We start from the raw sequence: 20,755 nt of genomic DNA, 5'->3' as shown, positions 1-20,755 counted from the left end.
AGGAAAAATAAATAAATAAAAATAACTTCAAAATAAAATGATATAGTGGGGTTAGAACAGACCAAATGATTAAACAAAATTACGATAACAAAAACGATCTGGCTCAAGTGTACCAAATAGCATTGACCCTCCCTTATCAAGCTCACCCAGACAGGACTTGCAAGAGATTTTTCCCTGCACCAGCTGCCCACCAATGACACATAATAAAATAAATGCAAATTAATCACGCATTCTCCAGCTTGGATGTACTAAATAGCATTGATCCTTGCTAGTCTCAAGCACTCACAAACCCAGGGCTTACGAGGGATTTCTCCCTGCGCTAGTGGACCGCCAATCACTCACTTGCTTGGGTATGTGTAAACACCATAACCCTTGCAAATCTCACTCACCCAAACAAGTCTCCCGTGTAATCTCCTCCGACGTTAGTCCTGTAACTCACACTTAAGGAAAGGTAATGGAGGTGCCTAGAAACTGACGCAGTGTTTCGACTGCCAAGCAGTCCTCTTCAGAGAAGGAATGATGCAGTCTCATTTGTGGTGTCTTATATATACTGTGTGTATTGTAACAGTCAAAAGTAGGGAGGGAGAAGTTGTTAGGAAATGTTGGTTGGAAGGGGAAAGTGTGGGGAATGGTCATGTTGGGGATTTTTGTTATTAAAAAAAAATTATAAATGCCTAAGGCCTAAAATTCAACTTTATGCTGCTCTTGAGGTTATTGCACTATTTATAATTAATGCAATACAGACATTTTATCAAAAAAAGAAAATGCTCAATCTTTTAAAATACTGTAGAACACTTGAAATGCTTTTCCAATGTATTAAAATATTGATGGTTAAATAAATAGGAAAGAACCTTGTAATACCATTTTTATGACCTAAAGTTCTAAAGAATACGAAATTCATTCTAATGGCTATACCTACTGCGTAAATAATAATACAAAAGAAGCAGCACTTAATCATGGAAATGCACAGTCACATCAAATTCTTATGATCTCCTTATGTACTCATTCACAAAACCTATCCATTTCTTCATTATAATGGCATTGATACATGATGCTTACCTCAGTTTAAGAGGCAGAAGTTTACACAATGGGCAAACAACAATTTAGCAGGAATTCATTATTTACATTTAGCTTGGCTAATAGTAATTTTTAAGCCTTTATAGTTTTACCATTATTAAGCTTATTTGACATGACGATGAAAATTAAAAATCCAATTTCATACAAAAAGCTTAATGGCTGGAGAAAAAATGCACTACCAAGAGGAGCACTTTGGTCGCCCATCCCTGATCGCAGAAAGGCATACGCCATGGCATCAAACTTGATGAACACCATAAGCATTCCCCGGAAGTTTTTCAGTTGCTGCTCCATAAAATCATTAAAAACACCTTGATTACTGGACAAAGTCTGTGAGGTGGGCCCCATGATTTCTTACGGGAGACCACAATAGGGGACTCATATGGCCAGAACATTAACATTCATAAGGCATTATGAATAAGAATTTGATGAATTCTTGGACCACATCATTACAGGAGAACGAACGATGGTCAATCATGGTACACCTGAAAACAAATTCCAGCAGCTAAAGTGGCATCATCCCCATTCCTCATCAAACCATGCAAGTTCAAAGAAATACTTTCTGCAAAGAGGGCCTTAGGGTTTGATGTTTCTTGATGACAATGCTCATTCATAAAGGCCAGTAAAAACATCTGCGGTAAGAATTCAAATGGGAGGTTTTAGACCATTTGAGCCTAAAATTGGACTAGGTTTCAATGGACCAGCTCATGAAGCTGAAGAAGTTTCTTAGAGCCAAGAGAAGGCAAAAATTTAAAACATCTGGAAGATCTTTAAAGACTTAGTGAAAAATATTTTTGACAAAGGTATTTGAAATCTAGTATCTCACAAAACATATCAAATGCTATACTAGAGTGACTATTAGGTTGAAAAGTGAATGAACACATTTAGCAATGGAACAAATAAAACATCAGAAAAATTGGTTAAACCTGGGCATTACTTGTAAGACAACCATTGTATTTGATGAGCATAAAAGTTTTCCAATAAATTCTTAGCTTCATACATATATCTACTACAATATAAACATAAAAATAAGCACAATATCCATCCCATTCCTACTTACTTGAGATTCCTACAAAGCCACCTCATAAAATGTTATTGACCAGATTTTTTACTACTCTAAATAATTCAATTTTTTGTTGACAATGTTTAGAGCTATATCCCAACATTTTATGCTCTCTGCATCAAAGTTAAAATTATACCATATTACAGGAAAAATGCTATGAAACTGATAAAGCATACCTCTTCCATATTTTCACCAGTTGGTGTACCAGGTCGATTTCCATTTGGCACCCTTTCTGTCTGTTGCACCTGCTAGTGAAAAGTGAGAGCATACTTTGATCAAAGTGAACTTAAAATTATCATTTTAGTGCCTAGGCATTTAATTTGAATGGTGCAAATACAGCCTTTGCATAACATCATATTTTTTATGTATCTTAACAAAGATAATGACAAAAAAATTTCTCATATGTCACTAGAAAGATCTGAAGTTAATTAAGAATTGCATTCGAACAATTTACTTTAAGGGAAATATCTCAAGAAATACCAAACCAGTAACTACATTAATTTAATATTTTGTAGAGTTCCTGAAGTTCCATAATCAGAAGATGAGAATCATGCATTTCTTTATTTTAATCAAATCACTATTATTTATAAAAATAAACAGGGAACTTGTTTTGACCCAGGAATTAAAATATAAACGAGTCTTTGACTTACCGGATCACTAAAAATATGACATCACACTACTCATAAATACTCCAACTTTCCATCCATCAATTTGATGCTTTAGAAAAATTCACATCATGTAATACAAATAAGAATTGATGGTTCACCGTTAAACATGTTAAATGAACTGTTTATTGAGTAGGCATCACCCAAAGGGTCATAGTTAACTGAACCACCACTTTTCCTATCCTACTTTTTGATGAACCTTAGAGCCATTATTTGACCAGTAATAATTCAAGGTGGGCAATTGCTCATCTAGAACTCTTAGGTTTGCAGCTATGACAAGGTTAACATTAATGGGAATTTAAACTGGTTGTTTTGATTCAATCAATTAATTCACACTCAGGCAAGAAAGAGATGCTATTTAATATTTACATAGCCTATTGGTTGCTGGAAAGCATTCAATGGCAAAAGAAGAAAGATAATACATGGTTTTTTATTTTATTTTGAGTATTGCATAATTTTAAGCTAATGGCAGTCCCTTACTGGCATATGCACAAGCATTGGAGATTTCCTTACTTTTTAATATGGATTAACTGAATCATAAATGGCTACAATGAATTTTCAAGTCATAATTTGCTGTTATGACAAACTAACACACATTCAAAGTTTTCCCATGATATTACATGCCATTAAGTGTTTGCCCATTGCTAATTACCTATACTGTGGAACTTTGCTTAGTGAGCACCTTGTACGACGAGTAATTTGCAAAAGAAATAAAAATGTACAGGCTGGGAAAATAACTTGCTTAAAGAGTAACTTTCCACATAATGTGTGACGAGGAGAGGGGAATACCTGGAGTGATTGCGCACCTGGTATTTCAGTTTGTGTTTGGCACTCATTCCGCTAACATCTTAGGGTTGCCAGTGATTACACATTGTAATTGCAATGCGTGGTTACCGGCAACTGGCATTGTAATGAGTGATCACTGTAATGCACATTTACTGGATGACTCAATTAAAAGTTACAGTCATGGCATCTCCCACAGTTTCTTGGAAAAACACTGTACTATGCAACATATTAGTCATTAATTACCTACACTGCATTAGTTCTATTGGTATCAAATGTCTAATAGAAATCCTCCACAGCAATCCTTTTTAAAATTCGCCCTTCGACAGTTATTTTTTCCTGGCTACATTCTTGGCTCTGATCTTATAAATCTTTAACCCTACCCAAATGAAATGGCTGAAAAATAGAAATGAAAGTATTTTCTCAGGATGAAAAATTTGAACTGATCACATCCAATGAAAAAGGAGAGTCTCAGTATATATTTGCTTATATCATGACAATATTTTCCAATTATTATGGTAACCCTGTACTTTGATTATCCTCGCTTCATTATGCATCCATTAGCATACGGGTAATCAAGAGTTTAATGTATATAATTTAACGTTTAAAGTAGAAAAAACAAAATTGTAGTCACACTTGGACTGATTAAAATTTGTTTATTTTGGTAGCCTTAGAAAATGCTACACAACCTTTAAAATTAGAAACAAAAAACAATGCTGGCCTATCAATTAATACCAAATAATACAACAAGAAAACATTTACCAAATGAATTAAGCACAAATGGAAAAACAAAAGTAAACAAATGAGTCTAAATGATGGAAGACTGAAATGACAAATACCAATCCCTATAACAAAGGAAGGCTACACAACTTGACTCATAAAATATTCTGAGAGTCACAGTCAGACATTAAAAAGATCTATCAAAACTAACCGTGGTGTTGCTAGCAGCGGTGGAATGCATTGACTGAGAAGACCCACTCTGATGCCGATGGTGGTGGTGGTGGTGATGGTGGTGGTGTGTGTGGTGCGGGTGGTGAGCAGGAGGTAGAGGAGCCACTGTTGCCGTGGGCGTGGGTGGGTGAGGAGCACTGCCCGTGGCCGAGTCGGACTGATTGAGGCTGTCAAATTCCTGGTTGTCCTCATCATCAGCTTCCAAGTCAGAAGGGCTACAGTGGCAGAGGAGTTGAAAGTGAGAGGAAATGCATCTCCAGGCACAAATAGAAAATAACTCCAAGGAAGAGTAATGACTTGTGCATTACTTATGAATAAAACAGTATTATGTCAATAAAATCAACATGTCATACCTCTTGTTCCTCCTCTGTGTGAACTGTTTCACTGGGACTCGTTCCTAAACAAAAGAAAAGTGTTTTTGATTTACAACCATGGAAAGAAAGCGAAAAGTTGCTTAACTTTGAAGAGTTCATGGAAAATCAAGATAACCAAACATCAAAACTCATGTAAGTGGGAACTTCACTCATTCAATGTACCTCGCTATCAATGGCATTAGCTTCTGAGGGGGCAGAACCATCAGGAGCACCTGTCCTTTCCAAAAGAAGATGCTCATTGTGGTGAGTGTTTCGCCTGGTCTCTGCTGCCAATGGGCACTGTGGGATCACTCCTCCAGTTGCACCACCTTCATCTTCATCTTCGCCAGTGCTCCCTCCAGTTGACTGGAATTGACACCAGGAGACACAAGTGTCACTTAAGGAAAGAATTCCCTAGAAGAGCTGAGATAAAGCTTGAGACCATAATTTAAGGTATTCAAAACCAGTAACAGCCTAATCTGACCTTGATGGCTTCACTGTATTTGAAAAAGTAGAGCTAAATGCAAAACATTTTTACTGATGATCCCATCCAGTCCTTTCCCTACCATTGCTAATTCAAATTCAAATGGACCAAAGTGGATCGACCAACATGCAGAGTGGAACAGTGTAGTTGTGTAGCAGCAATTCGCACTTATATTTAATGCTCAAATAAATGTGCAATAATGAAGGTGACAGCTGATTAAGTGTATTTCATAGTTTCTCATGAAGGAAGGTAATCTGTCATCAACGCATAGCGTGGGATTGTCAACTTAAATACTTAGTTTCCCCACAGTGTATCAAACATTTGACAAAGTGTTAGCTGAATTCTAGTGTATAGCTTCACCAAACTCTGTGCTATTAAAAGTCAGCTCATATTAAAGTGTCTTCTGTTTTTGACAATTTCAGTTCAATTCAGTTGGCATTTCAGTTCAAACCAGTTTTCATTGTCACCATTTTGACTGTTTTCGAACATTTTCCCAAACAAACTTAATACTATATTTCAGTAATTAATAGGAGTGTTGGCATTCATTATATGGATTGGTTAGTACACTGAACTTGCATTAATGGGGTCAAGTTCCTCTCTTTTATCATAAATGTAAAAATTCACTTTTTGTGATATTGATGTCACCTACCATAGGATAAATAAATTGTCTCCTGCCATATGATTGTTTTTAATTAATATTTATGTTATCTCGAACAGGATTTCCTTGCTCATGAAGAACAAGAAATTGAGTTTGAGTCAGTGCCCACTCATGGGAAAACAGCTGAGTACATATTGTGGAGTCGAGTCCAGGATTTGGCATACACACAGTTACTTGATAAGCATTGTCGGAGCAAAGACAGTACTTTGAATCTCCATGAAAGGCTCAACTCAAAAATATTAAATATCAGGACAAGTAATAAAAAGCAGAGTACCTTGGATATATTTTTATGTGAATTTAAACTATGGATTTTTAAAAAATCTGCATATGATAATTTTACAGATTTGTCAAAACTATAGCTATAAAATTATATTAACTATAGTAAAGCTATATTAAAATGGTTTCAAAACAACTAACTGGCATCATATATAGGTTAGCAGCCATTTTCTTGCAGTATAAACACTAGGAAAGACTGAATGAATTAGCTTAAAAGCTTCTCTTTTGGTCAATGAATCAAGGTGATTTTAATTTAGTTTTTTATTGGTAGTAATTTCCTTAAGTTTATACATTTTTGTACAGAGTTAAGGAAGGGATAAATACAAGGACTTTAAAAAATAATTGTAACTATAACGGCTATTTTCCTCCAATTGTGATTACCTCAAATGTTTTATTTACTTTCCTGGTTGGGATGTTAAGTTCTTTTGTCCCCTTCAAAAACATACTAACAAGGTCCCACTGAATTTATTTTGTCCCACATTGATGCTGAAGGTATCATTTTTCATTTTTAAATGTTTAAATTATTATTGACAAGGATAACTTTGAAACAACACAAAAATGGATGGAATACTGTACTAACCCTGGTTATAAAGATAGATATAAGAAATAGGTAAGATTTCTTAAATCAGTGAAGTGAAATACCAAATTTAAAACAACTTACCTCAGTAGAAGGTAAATGGACCACTCCTGTACTCCTCCTTTTCTCACGAAGTTTCCGCCTATCTCTCTGTTGCTTGCCTTTGTTCAGATGATTAGCCCTGAAGCAAAGCAGATTTATATAACCAAACTAGGACAACTTGTGACAGAGAAAAAAGCTTTCATTTAATGGTTCACAAAATCACCTTTTGATCACAGCCCTTCCCACACCTCTCTGAGAGCAACCTTACGTTTATATCATTTCCAATATTTCAAACATCTTTAGTCACTATGAAATAGAGACCTTTCTGTGACCCACAAAAATATTCCTTCCATTTAGATCATGATCTAGTTCAAGAGACAAAGCTGCAAATCATCAACACTTAAGAATGCTCAATTGGATGGACCAGAAATGAATGCATTCTATTTCTTATTTTATGTTTAATTATATAATACCAACCTATTTACTCTTTTCTCTTTAGCTCGACCAAGAGGTTTAGGGCTGGCATCATTATGATCACCTCCTTCTGTGGTCCGGAGTTCTCCACCACCCAAGCATGACCCAAGATTGCCAGTCCCATCAATGTTTCCATCATCAGGGTGATCGACTTCACAGCCAAGACTGTGATGATCTATGGATTAGGCAAAATAAAAATGAATGCATGCCTTTATATTATGTCAAGCATTTAAAAAAATGTCATATTATAATCACATTTGAAGTTAAATAGTTAATATTACTGTTCTAACATTGTACTACAATAAGAGTAGTAAAATATTGCCTAACATTTTGTTTTATTTATTTTTACTCCTGATGATATTTGTCAATCAGACAATTATATATTCTGCTACTCTCATATTCAAATTCATGGGGTCACTTGGAATGTGATATATAATTATAAAATCATACAGTACTAAATTATCAACGCCATTTTACACTACAACAAATTTAAAGCATTTAAACTTTTATTGTTAAAATTGCAGCCAAAAGCCGTCATGAAGCAGTCCCAGAAACATAAGGGCAAATTTTAGCACTAAGGCATTCTGTAAGTCACTATGTCTCCTGTAAATGTCTCAGGCATCCCACTTGTACTTGAATATTAATTCATCTTTCACCCACAGAGCACAATCTAAATTTTATTGATGTCTGATGATGATTTAAACAAACATAGGGCATGTGAAAATTGTAACTGAAGAAATAATACTGAGAGAAATGCAGATCAACTGAAATGTACAATTTAGTATTGGGATTTCCCCACTGAGAATCAAATATTTGGATTCTGGACAACTCCTCCTCCATAAGTGGTAAATACATGTCCAAAGATACTTGTTATCTCCTTTTATCCAAAACTCTCCAGCACTTCTGCTGGAATATTATCAATTTCTATTGTTTAACAATACTTCATTTCCCACAGTGCCCTTTCTACCTTGCTATGTAGTAAGTAGTCCTGAATTCATCCTGTCCTTATCTATATCACATTCCCTTTCAATTCATAAACTGGTTGGCTTATCCCTATCATAATCACTGAATTACCTTCACTGTTTTCTTTCTACATTCCCTGGATTTCCTCTAGTTTCATTAACAACTTTCCTATCATCTCATATGGTCAGTATATTTTTCCCTTACTAAAGAAGAATTTTCTCATACCTTTTTATTAAGTGCTCTTACTTTCCTAATCTCTGAAAATTCTCAAAATCCCTGTATTGGTGATTGTTGGAGTTTATGGGTTATATATGATGGATTCGTGGATGTCTCCTATATATGATGGAGTTATAATCTAAAGCTACGTCTAACCTTGATGCCCTCTCACTGGACCAACATATCTGTTTATCCTAGCATTTTTCATGGGTACTGTGGAGGTGTTTCAACTGGGTGTTGTTAGTTACCATCTCAGTCTTTCTCCTGCAAACCTTGACTCATTTCTACTTGTGGTCATTCCTAATTCCTAAACCATACATCTGTATTTTTGAGAATGGAGCAAACTAAACCACGATTGGGTTAACGTAGCAAGATGTGCTCAAAATTCTGCACCAGTTCCAGATTTCAACTTAAAATCACAGAACTCATCAGAAACACTTTCTTGAAAATAATACCGCCCATGAATTGTCTAAAACTATACCTTCAGATGACAAGCCAATACACACAAGTACCATTAATTAATTTATTACATGGGATTACATAATATGTCCAGGTAGCAATTATATTAGCATGGGCATCATAGCCTTGTTCAAATGTAGTCTATTTTATATACTATATAATTTATGCAAATATTGATCATTAATTTTTGTAAATTGGTCAATTTACACTCAAAAGAATTTAACTGCCACAAATACAGAACACCAAGTTGAGTCAAGCATTTCCTGATTCAGCCTTAGAACTTCTACACCGTATTTTAGTTCTGATCAACTGTATTTACTCATTGGAGCATATAGCAATTGGTTTGTCAATGAACTTAGCTCTACATATTGAATTTGAAAAGCACTTCATGAATAAGTATTTTAAATATTATCACACCAGAAGAAAGTCATAATAGTGCAATTAGACAAGAAATATATTAGGAGAGAAAAATATTTCAGTTCCAGTAGGATCTGAACATCTTCAGAGTATATGGCTGCGTAGATTTTATCGACCTGAAGACGCCGGATGAAACTTCGGCGAAACTGTTGTCGGCTTCAAACAACAACGCGGTGAAAACCCGGACATGCAGAATTCATCTTCAGAGTATCTGATTATAGTCAATGCTATGGGGATTCTTAAATTTATGCGACAAAATAAACTAAAGCCATATTAAATAAAATTGTTTTTCTTAACTTTCCAATTGCATCCAATTTTTTAACTAAAGATGATTAAAATATTTATTTAGTCTACATTTTTAATAATAGGCTAATGTTCTAGTCTACTGACCAAGCTACGTATATTTCCTACTCTGCTAGTACTAGGCCACATTAATTCCAACATTCTTGAAGATGATATTCTGACACTTCCTTATCCTTGCTTCTTTCATGTGTAGGGCAAACAATGGACTAACAATGGAGCACCTCATCTTCCAAGGCAATAAGAATTAGTATGCACATATATTCAGCTAAATGAGCCTTGAAACAAATGCATAGTTTACGGAAATACATCCCAGTTTTAATGTACAACTTGGCAGGGCCTAACCTGACTCTTCAATATGCAGTGAGAGGTAAAACTCACTTTTCCGACCAACACTTTGAAACTACCATAACAAAAGAGTCTTAAACACAATTGTCACATCAAGTGACGTAGGTGACCAGAGCAAAATCAAAAAAGAATGCAAACCACAAAGCTGTTAATGTAAGTTATCAAAAACCACTTACCGATCTAAATCTCTCTGGGTTGATATGCTTAATTTTTTTATTAATAAAAAAAGGATAATAAACCAAAGGAAGGAGGATAAAAATTAAAAGAAGAACATACCATTGATGCGGGAGGCCAAAGCAGATGGAGGAATCGCTGTGATGGAAGAGGAGGATGTTAGAGCAGTGGAGGGTGGAGGGGGATTGGCATTCCTGCAGGCTCTGGCTGTCCTAATGCGTGTGCGGCGAGATGACAACTCAAAATCATTATCAACATCCTCTTGGCTTACAGAGCTGGATGCCATGGTGGATCCCTGCAAGAGAAAAGGACTCGTATATTAATTGCATAAAAAAGCCGTTAGTGAGAAGCCACAGACATTTGGGGCAACTTTTAACATCAGGGATAATGAGGAAGTGAGCCAGATTTCAGGAAGGTGGGCAGAGAGAGAATGGAGGGAAAACCTGAGTTGGATGTGTATGCCACATGCTCAGGAGTCCATAGTTCCAAGTTCTCATTTAATAGTTGAAGCTTATTTGAAGCTCTCAAATTCTGTCTCACAGCACCTAAATAATAATTATTTAACCACCAAAAACTATATTGCTATTGGGATTTAAATGTGAGACCTCAGTATTTAAAGACTTGCAGAGTAGCCTTATCAGATAAATCCTCATGACTTTTATGGAGCATTGAAGTCCAGTGGGTAGAGAGCTGGGCCAATGACTGAAAGGTCCTGGAGGTTTACATGAACCCATAGCTTCTTGCTAGCTGTGTAGTTTTTTGGGAACCAGATCATTCTAGGAAATCAAAGAAGGCACAGGGAAAGGAACTGCCTCCCCCTCTCCCAGACATGTGAATATTACACACTGCAGGGGTTAGTATTGGGTGATCTCTATCAATACCTATCAAAACTAAACTAATGTTTCATTAGTTTTTTAACTTCTCTTAATGATGCAAAAGTTGTGTAATATTTTTGGGAATATTTGTCCATATTAGTCATATTTATTGGCATTAGTTGAAGTGGCTAAGAAAAAGCTGTTTCAATGTTAGAGGGAAGTTGAACATTTGTGACAATCTTTAGGTAGGGAAGATAGAAAAATCCCTGGCATAAAATATTGACAACCCCTTTAATTTAGAAGAAATCACTCCCTCATTCCCAAAACAATTTACCAGAACAAAACTGTTTTCTGGCAAATAAAACTGTTTTCTGCATCAGCAACATTTATTGTAGGAAAGAGAGAGGGAGGGATCTGATTTGCTTATTTGTCTAGACCAGGCGAGATTGTTAAGTCCCACCTAACCCTATCGCTCGGCTCAATAAATACGCCAAGCATAGTCGATACGATATTGCAGCCGGTAAAAATCCTTAAGAATCTGATGATGGGGAAATTGATGGGGAGGAAGGAAAACTGAAGAAAAGGCGTGAATGTGCACCACCAAATAGCGTCCCGATGGGGTGACGCCATATCCCGAGGAATGCGTGCTCTCAACTGTCGACCTAGGAGCCGGAACAATACGTCTCAGGGCGAGAGGGAGGAAGGAATGCTTCGATGGGCGGGGGGGAGGGGGGGTTGAAGGAGAGAAAGGGGTGGCGGCGGCTGCAGCGGCGGAACTGGAGCAATGGTGGGGCGGAGGGGGAGGAGGTCAAGAGGGTTTGAGAGAGAAATTGGTCGCCAAAGGAAGGAGAAAGGTACCGCTCCTTTCCTCCCTACTCCCCCTTCAGCATCACGCGAAGATTGCGGCGAGCTTCCCCACCCCACTAACTTGCACTCGAGATTATAGGCGCCGCACGAATGAATCATCACCCGATCGATGCGCATTCCTTCGTATGGAAAATTTCATTCGGATCCGGTGTGCTTAAAAATAACTTTGAGGGCAGTGGAAGCATCGGCGGAATGACATTCCAACATTTGCCCCCCCCCCCCATAATGCGCTCGATCATCGCTCGTTTCACTACTCCTCCTGATAGATTCATACACCTAAGGACACCCGCACTTATATGGTATTCAATCCATCGGATCCATTGCTTTGATCCCATATTAACAAACAGCGAAAAATCGAAAGGGTGAACGGATTACCTGCAACGCCGTTTCCTTCATTGTACCGCCACGACGCTGTGTGGGTTTAACATGAAAGACGCAACCGTTCCCTCGCATCGAAACCTGAGACGACAATTATGGAAATGTCGGATGGCGTAATGATCAACCCAGATTTGAAGGTAACTTTTCAGCGATTCCATCTTCGTTTTCGGACTAAATAGCTAATTTTATGGCAATTTTTTAACTGAAAATCATTTTCCAAGAGGATTTAATATATTAGCTAAACAAATCGCAATTAAATGTCAAAATGAACGACCCCATTGCTTTGAAGTTTCACCCTGAATAATAAACGTCAGGTAGCTCTACGCAGCAGGGTGCAACACTTTGATTATTCCAAAGAAACATGCACTAGGTGAAGAAGGCAGTGGAGGCAACGAATCTTGTTTCGTAACACCGCATTTCACTCCTTGTTAACGCAGGCCATATTCCATAGAAATCAGCATTTTTTTCTGAGATGCCAGGCCCATATAGTCGTTCCTCCGTGACCTAAGACGAATGGGATTTCAGCTCAAGTAATGCCTAGTGGGTGCGTTCCTTTTTTCGAGGAAAGGAAGACCAAAGCCTGATTTAAACATGAGCTAAAGGCTTGGTTCCCCGTATCACGAAGGTCCTACCTCTGTGAAACGCTAATTAAACATACAAACCTTATTACCATTTCTAGGTCCACATGTCATTTTCATGATTACAAGTTGCATTCAAAGTGGCATGTGCGAGGTGATTCCCCAGCAAAAGCCTGCGTCATAGTATTCAGATGAGTGGGACTGTCTCGGAAAAGCGTCGACGAAAAAATCCCATGGCTGCGTGGCCTCAGGAAAGTGACAACTGAAGTGTATGGCCCGCCGTATCAAATGGATTTTAAGTACTCTTTATTCTCTCGCCGAAAGTCCGTTCGCCGCGGTAGACAGTAACGTCAAGGATTTTAATGACGACATCATTACTTTCCTTCGATGACAGAAACATCGAAAACAACTTCGACGCCGAACTTGTTTAGGATTCTGAACGCTGTGGATGTGCGAATAAAAAAGAACATGAGAGGCACAAGAAACTCGAAAACACAAACAAAAAATTCACATCAATCGCCACTTACGATTAACAGACAATATGGCTCAATGGCATACGCCGACGAGAACGTAAATAGCGAGAGGCATGACGACATACAGATGTTGTTCCATAAACAAGCACAAAACAACCACATGCAATAAATTTCATATTCCTCCGCCCAAACCTATTCCTTCTGGCTATCTTCTCTTACTCTCCATTTTACCCAACACGAGCCACCAGCCAAAAGACAGAGTGAACATAGACTATTAACATTCTTGGAATATATAATAAATACCACGATGTATCGATGTACGTTGTATACTTTTAATGTAAACTGCCTACTTTTGACGACACCGAGCAACAACGCAATTTGAAAGACTTAGGCTTTAACTATGTGAGAATAAAATTTCAAGGCAACAAAAAATTTCAATGAAATTCAACCTACCCCAAGCCCCAATTATGAATCGTAATACAGAATCTTCCAAAACGTCAGAGTATTTAAAAACGGATAGTTTGTGGGAGAACTGCCCCTATCAATGGCGGTGTACGGTTTTGATATATATATGTGTATATATATAACGATTGTACGGAAAAACTCACACGAGCGGCACAATAATGGGCTGACACAATATAACACAAATAGAAAAGAATAGACACATTTAAAAGAAATTCTTAATTCTTTTAAATGTGTCTATTCTTTTCTATTTGTGTTATATTGTCAGCCCATTATTGTGTGTGTGTGTGTATATATATATATATATATATATATATATATATATATATATATATATATATATATATATATATATATATATATATATCGCTAATTATTTTGGAAACGACAAATGATTGTAATTTCAATTAAAAGAATGGGATATGTCCTGAGTGTGCACTGCGCAATATAACAACTCGATATACGGGAACTAAAATAAACTGTTCGGCGAACAACACCTTGGGGGAAAATATTGAACCTTCCAATTTACGGCCCAACCCCTAACCCAACACCTCCCTCTCTTTCCATCCGCCCCCAACCTCCCCCAACCTCCCTCAACCCCTCCCCCATGACGTCCTCCGACGAGGTATGTGCTAGACTGGAGGACCGGACACTTGAGCGGCCATTCCGAGCCCGTCCGCCGCCTTCCGCCACGCCCCCTTCTCCACCCCGGCCGCCTTTCCGTTCGCGCGGGGGCGATCGGGGAACTCCCACAGCTACTCGGCGGGGGCTAATCGGGCTGTCCGAAGACAACCTACCCTCCGTCCCGAGTTCAATAAATCTTACGCCCACGCTATTTTTCCAGCGGAATGAGTCCAACCGTTTGAGTCAGACGATAAAATACTGTTCACGACTCGTAATATTCGAGTCCCATGGTACGATTACACCCATCACTATTGGAGAGGCAAAAAAAATGCGTGAACTCTGATGGAGGCACGTCTTTCGAGAATATATTCACGTTCGGTAACTTAGAAAGCACGCTTAATAAACTTTTAAAGGTGTGTCCCCCCTAAAATCCAGTAAATTTATAAACATTCGCACAACTGCATCACGACGCTAGCTGTCGATAATTAGATATAATTAGAGACAGTTGATTTCCGCCATTCTTCGGAGCCAGGCATTCTTATGTAATTCTGATCACCATAATTGCTGTGTATCGCGGAACGATATACAGCAACTACGGTGATCAGAACTGAACATTTTTATACTATTACCACCCGTGAGTGTAATGGTGTGGAACGAATAGGTAACAAGCGTCACTGGGCTAAATGTACAAAAAGAGATTCATCAATGAAGTTCTGAGAGAAAACCCGTTTTCTTTGAACCATTCAATCGGGTGTCCCATTTGCAAACCAAGTTGTTCGTCGTGGGATTACGCCTTTTCTTCTACAACCGAAGTGAAACACTCGATAAATCACCGAAAAAAAATCGACGAAATGTCGTCCAGAGAATTAATTGTGACTGTTTACGAATGCTTGAATTCCTTTTCAAGAACCCATCTCAAATGGGATTTTTACTTTTAAATAGATTATCTTTGGCTGGACGTTCTTACAACATCTACACACCACAACTGTTCTCAGATTTCGATATCAATATAGTACTCAACCTCTATATTATTCGGTAGCCCCACGCATCAAGGTAGTTTTTAATGGATTCAAGATGTTGTCGGACTTGGATGGACGTACACTTAACACGCTTGCATTTCTTAACCACTCCGTGACGAAAACAACACTCTGCTCAAGGTTAAAAAAAATATTTTAATATTTAAGAGGATGATTCCGATTTTAACCGAAATTTCCGCGTATTACGAGTGATTTTAAGACTGCATCGTATGACTTCAAAATGTTCAAGTCACTGCCGAGACTTCACTTAACGCCAGTTATCGCTGAACATCAAGGAAAATGGTTAAGATAAGGTGAAGCTCAATTCGAATCCTGAATTGCTATCTCGAAGCCGTGCCTTAATCTTTCGGGAACGTACCATTACGCCACAAAGTCCGTCACTACACGTGCTATGTATATTATTAGTGCGGCAATTTTCCTCGTGTGTCACATGGAAAGACTGGTGCGACTAAAAGTTGTATTTCGTCGTAAGGTAGGAGGGGTTCACTCGGACGTATCCTACTCCACGCTTCTTACCCTTGGGATGCCGTACCCATTTCTTTACCTTTCCAAAATCTCACCTCGCCTAAAACCTCCTCTCGCGTCCCAGCCCACACCCCAGGTCCACAATGGGGCCAACTAAACATAAAAAGGGTTTTCCGCCTCGGGCGATGAGAGCCCCCCCACCCCACCCTCTTTCACCTTCCTCTCTGCCCCCGATCATATCTGCCTGCCCCCAGTTCAACCCGCACCCTTCCCCCAGGAATGCAGTCGGCTCTGTACAAGGTTACTACTACTGGCACGCCAGTCCCCGAATTCTATACCTTGCAGCCATTGGCGAGACCTGTAATTTTCAAGTAGGGTGCCAACGGAGACCATCCCCTAAAGTCTCGCATTCTGCTGAGTGGTAACGGAATGTCGACAAGGTGAGAAATTCCAGCGATAGGCGAGGTGTCTCAGGAAAAGCATAAGTGATAGAAAAGCCCCTTGCTCGACTGCACATTAAGGCTGTATGCGACGTGTATGTATAAATCAGCCGGTGTCTTAATTAAGACGGCTTGGAAAACTTAAGTAATTAATAACGTAGTGTCGATCAACGTTATTACGAGTGAAAGCAATATCGAAGTCAACGATGTGGGGGCCGGCGGTACATTTATTAATACCGTGCATGTCATCGACGTGGTGTGTGGCATGGGGTGCATCCACACCAGGCATTCGAAGTACGAGAAAGTTGCGATCACATAAGATACTGTTAGTTACAAAGAAAACTCTGTCATCGCAATGAAAAATATTAGGTCGGTCAAATTTGGAGGCCATCATCATTCGTGGGAGATAAAGCAAACTAAGACAGAAAAATCTATCATAGTATATATTAGTATATTAAGCGATATGATAACCAATAAGGGAAAAATGCGTAATGAAACCTTCGGGAACAGGTAATCAGGTAAAAGGCAGTTATGTCAGGTCATTCCGTCGTCTACACAAAAGATGGAAGGAAGTAACTTGACCGTGATCACTGGCGGAGTGTAAGACGTGATAGGCCCACTTAATCACGTTGAAGAAACAGACCGCCGATATTTTAAAAACCCTTATGCGAAAAAAAAGCATCAAGGGAGCGAACAAATAATTTAAAAGTTCACCACGTTACATCGGAAACTCCGCCGCAGTATTTAATGTTGGAACGGGAGTCCCTCGCGTTCAGAAAATACATTCTTCACCGTTTTCGATAAACGGATTGATAAATGCGTATGGGCAAAACTCCCAACGCGGTCGCCTTTACCCGATATGAAGGGAAATAATCGTGGTTAGCCAAAGTAAATATGTGACTTCAAACTCGCATCCACAATACCATACGAAAAAGTAACTTACAAGTGTTGAATTCGGCACCCTTCTCTTCGATCATTAATGCGGTAGGGGATGGGAAGGAATCATTTTGATCTCAAAGGCTATGTTCGGCACACGATGGAATACAATGGAGGGGAAGTCATTACGAAATGACGCAAGGATAATATTTTCAACGAATCTGTGGTAGTCTGAGGTGACTGGCCTTAACACGACTTGAACTCCGCATTAAAAACCGTAGATTTTAGATCGCTTGAAAAAGTTTTCATGAGGTATATTTGTGAACAAAAATCCGATTGCTACAAGTAATAACATATGTAAAAATAAGGCGTTTGGATACATTGGCTCCCTGTACAACAATTAGAGAAAAACTACCTAACTACAGCTATCTGCATATAATTCTAGGGCTTGGGCATTGTTCTGCCATCGACTGCATACACCAGAAATAAGAGGGTGATTCACCTTATCACACACACACAGGTTTCCTGCGAAATTTTGTTAAGGTAATCGACGCATAAGCATTTGTGGCAAAGGTTGATGCACTGGGGCACATGGGAGGTAAGTTAAACATCAAGACTACTACGTAAGTTCCGTGACTTGGCTATCAGATGCCGCCAATCAATATGCCTACGACGACCCGTAGGCGATGATATCTCTGCTTTTTACGAGTGAGAGTAGCGACCACAGAGGTCTCATCTCTAAATAAATAAATTGCGTCAACTATATGCGGAGTAAAAATTACTTTGACGGCTGCCGAAAATTTAGGAGAGGAAAAATTGGGGAAGCCATTTCATCCTAATGGGACAGAAGTCTTTTCTATTAGACCCAAAAAAAACAAAACACATGGAAGAGGAAAATATTCCGGAGGGAGGCCAGGTTCCTTTCGGATACCCGGGGGAGCATATCCGTCAAATGCGCATTTTACTTGGGATCGGAAGTTGGAACACGTTACGTTTCCTTGGTCATTCGATGGACTGGAATACTTCCAAAGTGGAAATGCACGGGATAGACGTCGATATTTTCGGAACCAGTGAATTGAAATGACCCAGAGAGGAGCGCGATTAAAGTGAAGAGTAACTAACTGCGCCGCACACATCGGATATGTTGACGGAAATCCGAGAGGTTGCATAATATCCGAAAATAGTTAATGGGGGAAGTAAAAGTTTCTTGAGGTGAGAGATGTTAGGTTGGCCAATTACATTCTACTGACTAGATTATAAAAACATGGAGGCCAACGAAAAGGAAGATGTCTACGAAGACAACGCAGAAGTGGTAAATAATGTAAAAAGTGAAAAACAAATGCTGGGTCAAAGAGACCATGAAGGAAAAACGGTTAGAAAATATGGACAAAGTCTTATTAGCATGGATATTAAATACTTCCACGAAGTGAAGCCTGAAACAGTAGAATAATTTAGAAAATATGAACTTGAATGAAACGAAATAATGTCATAAAGGAGTATTGGGAATTCTGCAAGGAGCATCATTAGTCATAAAAAACAACTTTTGCGAGATAGATTGATTGCAAAACTATTGAAACGAAAAATTACCCACGATCAGCAAAGTCAAAGGTCAAGGAGGACTTATCAGATCTTGACACAAAAAAGGGGAGTTCAAGAATTAAAAAAAAGTCGAATGGTGGCAACAATAAAATTAAGACTGAAATTGATTAGCAATCAAGGAAACCCAGAGTTGGAACAACAAAGAAGTAAGCGAAGAACATATTAAGCTCGTTCGGGGGAAAATGGAAGCTAGAAAAGTGAGAAGCCGCTTCAAGGACCATATTGCAAAATGTGAGAAGAGATGATGAAATTTCTATCGAAGGTAAAGACTATGCGAAGAAAGGGACACATTATTCAAAGGAATCTTTGATATTAAAACATTCAAGGCAACGAAGACTTACGGGCAAAATGCTTTTGACGGAGATGAGAAAAGGAGGGGTGCAAACGAGAAGGAAAGAATATTATGTTACTGTAGTTAGGGGCTTGAGAAAACAAGCGATGACGCCACATCTTATAAAACGCAGCCAATCATACATAGACATCTATACCATCTACATCTACACTCGTACATATCAATCATATATGCATGGACAATCATACTAGTAGATATACAAAATAACCCTCCACATGCTCAACCCAATTTTACCAATTAAAAACTCCAGAAGTACATATATTCTGCTTTATTCCGATGGGATCCGACTAATACGTATTTTTCACGACCAACAACGCGGTGAAAATTGCGGAAAAAACCTTAATTTGAATGGCACAAAGAATAATGGAACAATATCAGGGATCGAATAAACAGATAAATTCTTAACGAAAAGTTGTGAAGTGTTAAGGCGTCACAGAGTCAGATGGAAAAAGCCAGGGATGCTTGTCTACAAGAGAAAGGAAAAATGCACGTATCAGCTAAATACGTAACATTATTTCATAAGGAGGAAGACTTTGATAGCAACTAGAATAGCATTTGCCCTTATCATCAACATTATCCTCAGACCTACAGCCCTTTGCAGGGCCACTTAGAATTCCATGAAACGAAATAACACTTATCCGAGTTATAAAGGGCATATGGCAGCGTAAAAAGATCTCCTTTATTTTGAACGACAAATGAGTGCTCCATTGCCACAGAAGTGGCTCATATTTAAAAAAATGAAATATTTTATTGAGCAGAGGTTCATAAAATTACATTCAGTTAATTTGAAAACAATCATATGCCAATATAAGAGGGTTTCTAGAAAATAAAACTGGGCACAGAGGAAAAATTGATACCTCTACTTCTTTTGGGACATATTTTCTACCTTCCGGATCTCAACAAAACTGAGAAGTCGTCAATACTGGCATAGCCAACTCAGCTTCCACGAGGCACTTTTTGATAGGCGAGTATTAAGTACGAGTATTAAGGGATTAAATCCACGTATCGCCAACAAGGGTTTGCATCCCTAAAACTTTTAACCCGAAAACCTGGTTAGCATGATTAAAATTAAATTATCACAAACTTTACAACAGGGAAAAGGCATTATTTTAAATAAAAATTTATTATGCATATATATAATAAATTAATATATTTAAATTTCAAATATCCGTTCAAATTTAGGGCTGTCTTTTATGTAAAATAGATAATATAAAAATAAATGACTTCGTTTCGTTGTTAATTCCTAATCGAAAATGATTAATTCTATTTTCCTAATATTATTATTGTGGCAAAATCGTGCGACAGAATTGTATTATTAAAGGTAAGTTATGTTGTATCTTTATTTATACCTATAATAAATCGTTTTTTCAGCTGCGTTTCAGACAGAAGTTAAATAAGCAAGCATCGTCTGAAAATGCTTTTCAAATGCAAGAATACGACGAGAAATTAGATATACATGTATATGTCAATGTCATACCGATAAATACCTCTTCATTATTCATGCTAATTATG

At 38.1% G+C, this 20,755-nt stretch overlaps 1 protein-coding gene across 1 annotated transcript in view; it reads right to left on the bottom strand.

Annotated features, from left to right (window-relative positions):
- LOC139689987 (uncharacterized) overlaps window positions 1-20,755 on the bottom strand; it is an 80,844-nt gene that overhangs the window by 7,265 nt on the left and 52,824 nt on the right. Inside the window, exons 2-8 of the mRNA XM_071587151.1 lie at window positions 10,380-10,572; window positions 7,404-7,575; window positions 6,969-7,065; window positions 5,073-5,255; window positions 4,890-4,933; window positions 4,517-4,751; window positions 2,314-2,385 (exon numbers count right to left, since the gene is read on the bottom strand). Of these exons, the coding sequence (XP_071443252.1) occupies window positions 2,314-2,385; window positions 4,517-4,751; window positions 4,890-4,933; window positions 5,073-5,255; window positions 6,969-7,065; window positions 7,404-7,575; window positions 10,380-10,563 (987 nt within the window). The 5' untranslated portion in view covers window positions 10,564-10,572. The remainder of the gene's footprint in view (window positions 1-2,313; window positions 2,386-4,516; window positions 4,752-4,889; window positions 4,934-5,072; window positions 5,256-6,968; window positions 7,066-7,403; window positions 7,576-10,379; window positions 10,573-20,755) is intronic.

This window comes from Hetaerina americana, unplaced genomic scaffold (genome assembly GCF_022747635.1).
Source record: "Hetaerina americana unplaced genomic scaffold, ioHetAmer1.1.p SCAF_3, whole genome shotgun sequence".
Taxonomy (NCBI): Eukaryota; Metazoa; Arthropoda; class Insecta; order Odonata; family Calopterygidae; genus Hetaerina; species Hetaerina americana.
The sequence above is the reverse complement of the archived record's forward strand: the minus strand, read 5'-3'. Positions and strand labels throughout refer to the sequence as shown.